The sequence below is a fragment of the Dipteris shenzhenensis genome, chromosome 8, assembly GCF_047967505.1.
Source record: "Dipteris shenzhenensis isolate YYH24624 ecotype China chromosome 8, Dip_SZ_1.0, whole genome shotgun sequence".
In the NCBI taxonomy this organism is placed as follows: Eukaryota; Viridiplantae; Streptophyta; class Polypodiopsida; order Gleicheniales; family Dipteridaceae; genus Dipteris; species Dipteris shenzhenensis.
Window position 1 is genome coordinate 36,916,158 of NC_141603.1, and position 9,085 is coordinate 36,925,242.

A 9,085-nucleotide genomic window follows, 5' to 3' on the forward strand; every position below is an offset into this window, starting at 1 on the left:
TAGTTTTTGTTGATTATACACCAATTTGTGACTTATTACTTAAATGGCATAGTCATGATATTTATATAATTTCTTTATGCACACAATTTTATGATATGAATGTGTGATGATGTGATTATTTGGAAATAAATCCTTGTGTGATGAGAATTTTGATATGAATATGTGATGATGTAATATTTGTAATATATTTATTTCATGCACACAATTTTATGATATGAATGTGTGATGATGTGATTATTTGGAAATAAATCCTTGTGTGATGAGAATTTTGATATGAATATGTGATGATGTAATATTTGTAATATATTTCTTCATGCACACAATTTTATGATATGAATGTGTGATGATGTGATTATTTGGAAATAAATCCTTGTGTGATGAGAATTTTATTCAGTTGGACAGTCTCCACTCACTTAAAGTAGAGCATTCGCAAGGCTTCTCTCACTTTATTCCAACCCTTATCCTTATTATCTCCACTCACTTAAAGTAGAGCATTCAATCTCCACTCGCTTTATTCCAACCCTTATCATAGTGAACACATCGTGCCACTCACTTTATTCCAACCCTTATCCTTATCGTAGTGAACACATCGTGCCTTAGTGCACTTGTATTCTTCCATCCTAGTCCTTCCACAAACACTCTCTTATTTCTTACATCCTAGTCCTTCTGAGTAACTTGTATTCTTCTATCCTAGTCCTTCCACAAACATTCTCAGAGTCTTCTTTCATCCATCCTGATAACCAAGTATTCTTCTATCCTAGTTCTTCCACAAACACTCTCTTCTTTCATCCATCCTGGTGCTTCTCATTAACTTGTATTCTTCTTGTATTCTTCTATCCTAGTCCTTCCGCAAACACTCTCAGAGTCTTCTTTCATCCATCCTGATAACCAAGTATTCTTCTATCCTAGTTCTTCCGCAGACACTCTCTTCTTTCTTGCATCCTAGTGCTTCTCATTAACTTGTATTCTTCTATCCTAGTCCTTCCGCAAACACTCTCAGAGTCTTCTTTCATCCATCTTGATAACCAAGTATTCTTCTATCCTAGTTCTTCTGCAGACACTCTCTTCTTTCTTGCATCGTAGTCCATCTCCCTTTCTTTATCATCTCCCCACCCATGGATGTCCTTGGCATTGTCGAAGACGTGGAGTTCGGAATTAACAATCTCAAAGAATGGATTGCTGACCAAGGAGCACAGAGAGAGGCCAGAATTCGACAAGGTTCTCCTTTGACACACATGGAGAGAGAGGAATTTTCTGCACAAAGGCATGCAGAGAGGGAGGAGACTCTCAAGATAGCAGAGAGTGAAAGACTTCTAGGACGTATGATAAAAGCACGACAAGATCTATTAGACTTCTTAAGTAACCTGCGTTATCGCAGCTCTCGTCATGGGCGATTTGATGCGGATGCTGAGAGAACAATAAGAGCCTCTCAAAGAAATTATAAAGAAACAATTTGTGATTGCTTAAACTTCTTCTTCACATGTAATTATGTTGAGGATACAGCTGTGGAGGCAGTGAAGGATTGGGTTGTTGAGACGATAAGAGAGACCAATGATGAGATCTTCTAGACTTAGATAAGAGAGACTGTATTAAAGTGTTTTTTGACACCATATGGCTTTGTATTAAGGTGTTTTTTGACACCATATGGATTTGTATTAAGGTGTTTTTTGACACCATATGGCTTTGTATTAAGGTGTTTTTTGACACCATATGGCTTTGAGTAATATGATCTACTTCTTGTACAAATGTGATGTTAAGATGATGTTAAGAGAGACTGTATTAAGGTGTTTTTTGACACCATATGGCTTTGAGCAATATGATCTACTTCTTTACAAATGTGATGTGCTCTTTTTGAAATGTACTCTAGTTTTCATAACATGTCACACCATTTTTTCTAGTTTGATTTTTTTAAATCTTACTTTTTTGTCTCTTTTAACAATGTGATGTACTCTATTTTTAACATCTCACGTCATTTTTTCTAATTTGATTTTTTTAAATCTTCCTTTTTGAATCAATGTTTTGTTTTATAAGAGCCTCTTTTTTTGAAATGTTTTATCCAGAATTATCTCACAAAATGAATTTGGACAGTGCAAGAGTCCAAAATTAATGAAATAGGTGTCGGTATTACACATTGCTAAAGCTTTATCTCTATCTTGAGAGATTTCGCAACCATACCATTTGAAATTAAAGTGGTTAAACTAATAACTCAAACTACCATCTTAGCTCAGGGATAGGGGCTAGAATTGTTGCCTCTTTCAACTCGACCAAACAAGCTAACACCGGTGGTGTGTTGAAAGAACAAAATATGCTAGCATGGAACACCTGCGTCAACGATCGTCCAAATCCTCATAGTAGTGTAATAGAGACATATAGAGCCAAGCTATTCATGGCAGTACAATAGTATTTATGGCCAGGCATTGCTACCAGGAATGTCAAAATAAAAATTTGCACACCAAATCATAGCCTTTGTAGAGTTATTCAATAAAATAATTTCAATCAAGGTTTGCAAAAAAATGCTCACTTATAAAGAAAATGGAGTTCAAGGCATTCTAAACTCCTTTAATGATGGTGGGGATAGGACAACATCCAACAAAGTGTACTATAAGGTTGTGTATAACATGATTAAAATGAAGTACATCATTGTGACTCATAATTTATATTTTATTTTCACTATAAACACAATAGTAAGGCTGGGAGGCAACTAATTCTACTGGATCAAGATCTTAACTCTTCTACTTCAATGAATGAGTCACTTGACATTATGGTAAAGAAAATTAAAAGCTTTTGAATGTTATACCACTCAAACAATCTCATACACTCACCCAAACGTGCCATGACATTCATATGGAGATAGATAATAGTGTTCCAAAAGGATTTAGATTTATTCTCAGCAAATTTCACAACACAACGCAACTATAGACGTGCTTGATAGATGCACAAAATAGCGGGCGCGTATATAGGCATTGCTTGAATAGAGAAATTACGGGCACATCTATTTGCATGTGTATTGATGCATCTATTAGCGCATCTATACTGAGAAAATATGGGCGCATCTAACACTACGTCTAACAGCACGTCTATTTGCGTGTGTATTAGCGCATCTATTAGTGCATCTACACTGAGAATTAGATGCATATTTCGACGCAAAACAGAGAATATAGAAAGTGAGATTTTGGTGTAGGCTGGTAAATGTACATCACTGCTTTCCAAACATTGCCCATGATTACCAGAGCACATAATTTTAACAAAAACATCAATGCTTTTTTGCAAACCCACATATACAAAAATTAAGTGAGGTGAGGAGAATGAGACAATATGTAAAATAGTTTTGCCAATATCAATGATGGGCTACGGTTCAATCTCATCTTCAATGAGATCAACCCTTCCCAAACTATCTTCTTCAAAATCAAGTGTTTAGATCTACAAATACATTCAACCCACTACTACTTGTGCTACTCATGTGCTCATCGAAATCAGCATCACCAATGGTAGGCTTGTCCTCACGGGTAATGGCCTCAATATCTATATCTTCTATCTCATGATCATCCTCCTCTCTCGTATCATGGTCATCATCACCTCCATCATGGCCATGATCATCCTCCATACGCTCCATATTAGTAAATGTACTATACATCACTTTGGAATGTGGCATAATAGGTATGACATGCCACCATCTATTATTATCCACCATTGGTTGATACACAACCTAATTCAAACACAAATACAATCATGTTATTTTCCTTGCATTGAAGGTATCAAATATTTAAAAGTGAGTATTTTTATATGTGTGTATAGTACTTGTTCACATTGTTGTGGTAGTACTAGTGTGTCCTTCTTACTTTGCCAAAACTTTGTGGAGTCAATAGATACAAAGACACTTGCATGGCATTTGATTGTTGCATTAGGGCCTCTTTCCACCATGTCCTTAAACCACTTTACATCCAAAAATACACAAAGAAGAGTCAAAATTCAAGCTTAATAATATCTTGGATTATGCCATAATAATCATCCATTGCTCCATTGGCTCCCTCAAAGCTAGCAATGACGCCGCAATCTTGTGTGTTTCTCTTATCATCCTATTTCAACACCATGGGAACACATCTAGCTATAGGTTTATTCATTGCAACCAAAAGACAAATCAACTTCAATCCCTTGCCACCTCAGCCAAAAAAGAAGGCACCTGTTCTCCAAGCTATTAGGATGTAGAAGCCCTTAGTGAAAGCATCAAAGTTCAAGGGGAAGAAAAGACAAGATCAAGATACTCATATCATCAAATAGTTCAAGGGGAAGAAAGGACAAGATCAAGATAGTCATATCGGATAGGGGTCTTAGCATGGGAAGGTGACACAAAACACACTATCTGGCACAATGTGCTTTTAGCATGTATTCTCAGCACAAAACAAAAGAAAACATATTGTTTAATTATTAATGTAATAACAATATTTTGAAAGGCAGTTACAAGATTCTACTAGGCCGTTATGCGGTGTATGCTTGACCAAGATGCTACTATACCTATCCCTATAGCTACACTCTAGGAAAGCGGCTTGTTTTCTTGAGATCACATGATTGCACGAGCTGCATGTTTATCACTTTTGGAAGTAGGAAAAAGCCAAAGGCGTCAGACAATCACTTGTCTCTTCCACAAGTTTATGAAGAAGGCTTTGGAATGAAAACAAAGCAGTTTGAGCGAGAAGGCTTCTCGACATCCAAAAATACGAAGCATGAGCAGAATTTTTGCACGAAGAGGTCTCTGCGCTTATGGTTTGTAACTCGAAAACTAGTTATGCAAGCCCGAGGCTTGCTCCTAGCCAATCGTGGGTGTCTTGCACCAGGTCCAGGAGCAAGACTTATTGCAAGACTTTACGTCTGCAAACTAGTACTAAAAGCTTTAGAAGGTACTACTCGAAGCTTTCCTCTTCCCTTGGTTAATCAAGATGCATTGTTACTCCCTTTGTTCTTAAAGAGAGTAATGGATATAAAACATCTTCAAAGCCAAGAGCTCCGAGTGGCTTCATCCTTGTCCATGCACACAATGTAGCTTGCAGATTAGACTGGGGTTTGCCAAGATGAGTAAGCAATAGTAGGGTGGAGATGCCAAGTCAGGGTAACCCCAAGGGGAGAGGTGGAGAGCCCCCAACCTAAGGAAGGGGGGTACATCTTTAAGAGTCTGGTCAAGATATGCATAGCGTGCTCACTAGGGGGTCTAGGTTCGAACTCAGCTTGGAGAAACCGTCTGCTCCAAGAACTGGCTTTCTCTCTCTTCTCAAAAGGAAGGTCCTTCTGGCTATGGATATGGCTGGTTCTTCCTCCTCGCTTTCGCTGCGGTTGTAGGAGCCCCTCTTCTTGTTCATCGCAGGCTACATTCTTCATCACCATCGCCCTCGCTACGTTCTCCATAGTCATCTTCATGGTATTTGTCACTGATGGCATCTGTATTGATCCCACAAACACTGACGTAAACTTGTACAACTCCTTGAATCTCTGGGTAAAGTCCCCCGACACCTGGTCCGCGTCTTCTTCTGTCAGTGCCACAACTTTTGGAGCAAACCCCCTTAACTTGCGTAGTACTTCGTCTCGTGGGCTCTCCTCGCGTCCTCCTCCCATCTTAGCCTTGGTTCTAACTTGGATAGTCTTTAGACATTGGTACAAATTGAACCCTAGCGCCTCCTCCCCCTGACGCAGCCCTAGAGCGCTTGGGCTTAGGTCTAGTAGCTCTGACAGCTGAACGGCCTTGAACTCGAAGGGGACCTTCATCAGCCGAGCCAACCTTATCAGCCTGGCTCCGCTTTCTTCTACCATCTTGTAGAATATTGCTTCTTTCCTGAGGATCACCACTGTTAGCCGCAGATGAGGGGGCCCTTCCGACCTTTTGGCGAAACCTGCCAGAAGAGTAGGCCATTGGACGCAGAGCGTCAACCAGCTGACATCCACTATATGCACTTTTTCCTCCCCTTCGAATGCCTCTAGAAACGCTGCGTTCGCAGCGACATGCCCGAAACTTACCCAGGGACTTGCCTTTTTCAACTCCAGGAGCGCGTAGTTGTTAGCTTTGAAATTGAACTTACTCTCCATAACGACTCGTAATATCTGTCCACAATGATGAGAAGTGCCCTCAACCTTGCTCTGGAGTGCGTCAAGGAAGTATGAAGGAATCCTTTGATTGAAATCCCCGTCAGGTGAAGCGAGAGTATTCAAGACCCACAAAAGATGCTGCACTGGTTCCTTCTCCCTTTTGGCGATCGCATTGGCACATTGGATAAGCAACATGGGAGCCCAGTGTGAACTGACCAACCAAGGGAACCGTTCATGCAAACAGCGCGCCGGTTTGATGAGATCCATTTCTTCGTCAAGCTGCGCTTCCTCTTCGCGTTGTGAAACATTGTCATCGAGCATTGGAATATCTGCATCATCAGGAATGTGTTCCTCCCGCAAAGGTGTGAGCTGAGCATAATCCAGCTTACCAGCCATCAGGTATTGTACGCACCTAATAACGCGTTGGTCATGTGACTGCGATTAGCGAGCCTGAAGAACACGTACCCAAAGACAGGACAATCAGTGTCATTAGACATAGATCTCAGGCGATGAGACTGGGTGGTCGCATGGTGGAAGGAAAAAATACGGGAGTGTGAGAGGGGCTTGGAGCAGAGAGCGATGCTGATGTGCAGCTGAGCCGGGGAAGTACGAGGAGCGACAAGGATCGAACCTGCTTATCAGAGTTGTAGGTTGAATGCGGGAGCTACGATCGGAATAGCTGCACTGCAGCTGGATACGTTTCACAGTGAGCTAGATGTATGAGCAATCAAGCGTTCAAGTTCACCGTCACCAACTAGCTTTCCCAAATCAACGGTGTCATTCTCAGGCCTAGCTAACATCCTAGCTCAGTCTGACCTCCTAAAGTCTCAATCTGGCTATTGCTCACAGTCTAGCTCTCTCTCTATGGAGATCTCTCTCACCCTCCGATACGCTTGCTCCCTGCGAACTGGTACGTGAAGTTTTTGCTTCGTGACTCGGTTGAAGTTTAGCACCTAGTTGTCAAATCCACAGCAATGAACCTCTTGGGCCTTAAAAGTTGGTGTTCTGCAATAATTCTTCGACGGAAAGCTATTCCGATAATCACTACCTGTGTGAAATTACAGCAATCTGCGAAACAACTCGAGCACTGAGAAGTATTTCATATCAGGCCGCCCTTTGGCGTTGGCGACAATAAAGACGCCTATCAAAGGACGAGCAATACGATGAGAAGCCTTTGGCCTGATCAAAGCATCGCGACGCACGACCTTGTAATTTCAGCCTTCCAGGATGCAATAAGCGCGTGTTGCTTTTAGTCCGAGAATTCGACAAATGTCGTAGAGGGGTTAAGCCACCACTTAAACATTGACGCCATTCTAAGTTGTGGGGCCACCGAAGTTTCTCATATTGGCGTGCTCCTCGGGGAAGGCTGTAGGGCGGGTTCACATTACTCGGTCCAATAGATTAGTCGGGTGCGGACATGGATTATGTGTGCAACATGGATTATATGTGCAACCTTAACTCAAATAGTGTCCACCTAGTGTTGTGAAAGACCATACCCCCCTCTCCATCGTGTCGAGACGGGTGGTCTAAACCTGCGAAAGGGAAAAATAATTCTGGTGATTATTTAGGTGCCTTGGAGTTAGGAAAAGCATATGATTGGTCCACATTTTGTGAGTATTGAATAGTTGTCTTCTGTCATATTATTTATTTGTGGTATACAAGCTTGAAACATTGTAGGTGAGTAAATATGTAAGGTGTGAAAATGTCCAACATTAATGAATGTTTGGGTTCACCGTATTGGAGAAATCGCCTCCCTCTACATGTTGTGCATTAACTTTTCAAGCTTTGTTGGGTTCTGGTGCATTGACTCTCTCCCTACATTCTTGCTTGGCGACTACTTCATTTATATGTCACCTTGGTATTGTGACAGCATCGTACTTCCCCCCTCTTCTGTCATTGTGATCCGTTCAAATGGATGTTTTCCAACCGCATGCTTCATGCTTGTTTTGTTTTGTTTTTCAAGTATGATGTTGCGCTTCTTGCTCTCTATGTATGATTTTCATGTAGGTGCAAGAAAAGCAGAGATCGTTCGCTATGGGAGGCATTGCGGGGCTTGAAAGAGTTTTTCAATCCCATCCCTTGGGGGGTGCACTACTAAGAAACCCTAGGTATCACGTGCATTCAAGGCATATTTAAAAAATCCCTCATCTAAAATTTTTCCTCCAATAAAATCATCCCTCTTTACTTATGAACTAACGGATTTTTTTTAACAGTTGAATTAAAAAACCCCTCTTGTTATTGTAATCCTGTTAAAGTTTTCCCAAAAGTGGAATTCAAATGCCCCTCCTTTTGAATGCATGTGCTACACTAAAATTCTGGGAGGTGAATCCCTCAAGTCCCATCACAAGAAGACAAAGTAACTATAGACACGCTTGATAGATGCGCAAAATAGCGGGCGCATCTACAAGCGCTACTAGAATAGTGAAAATACGGGCGCATCTAATAGTGCGTTAATTAGCACATCTGCACTACGAATTAGACATGGATTTAGATGCAGATTCAGATGCAAAACAGAGAATATAGAAAGTGAAATTTTGGTGTAGGCTGATAAATGTACATCACTGCTTTCCAAACATTGCCCATGATTACCAATGCACATAATTTTAACAAAAATATCAATGTTTTTTGGCAAACCCACATATACAAAATTTAAGTGAGGTGAGGAGAATGAGACAATATGTAAAATCGTTTTGCCAATATTAATGATGGGCTACGGTTCAATCTCATCCTCAATGAGATCAACCCTTGCCAAACTATCTACTTCAAAATCCAAACCAGTGTTGAGATCTACAAATACATTCAAGTCACTACTCCTTGTGCTACTCATGTGCTCACCAAAATCAGCATCACCCATGGTAGGCTCGTCCTCATGGGTAATGGCCTCAATATCTGTATCTCGTATCTCATGATCATCACCTCCATGGCCATGATTATCCTCCATACGCTCCATATTACTAAATGTACTATACATCACTTTGGAATGTGACGTAATAGGTATGACATGCCACCACCT

The 9,085-nt window shown here is 40.7% G+C and overlaps 1 protein-coding gene across 1 annotated transcript; it reads right to left on the bottom strand.

Annotated features, from left to right (window-relative positions):
* Positions 1 to 5,347: 5,347 nt before the first annotated feature.
* LOC147899452 (protein SHORT-ROOT-like) lies at positions 5,348 to 6,468 on the bottom strand. The gene is made up of 2 exons (XM_087377730.1): positions 5,648 to 6,468; positions 5,348 to 5,519 (listed from the first exon to the last, which is right to left on the bottom strand). The coding sequence occupies exons 1-2, from the start codon at positions 6,466 to 6,468 to the stop codon at positions 5,348 to 5,350; spliced, it is 993 nt and encodes a 330-aa protein (XP_087233856.1).
* Positions 6,469 to 9,085: the final 2,617 nt, after the last annotated feature.

What these genes read in the sequence shown, in the direction of transcription:
- LOC147899452 (XM_087377730.1), bottom strand. Translation starts at nt 6,468, where the DNA reads ATGGCTGGTAAGCTGGATTATGCTCAGCTCACACCTTTGCGGGAGGAA. An exon ending in GAGGCGCTAGGGTTCAATTT is followed by an intron (nt 5,520 to 5,647) that starts GTACCAATGTCT and finishes TGGCACTGACAG; the next exon opens with AAGAAGACGCGGACCAGGTG.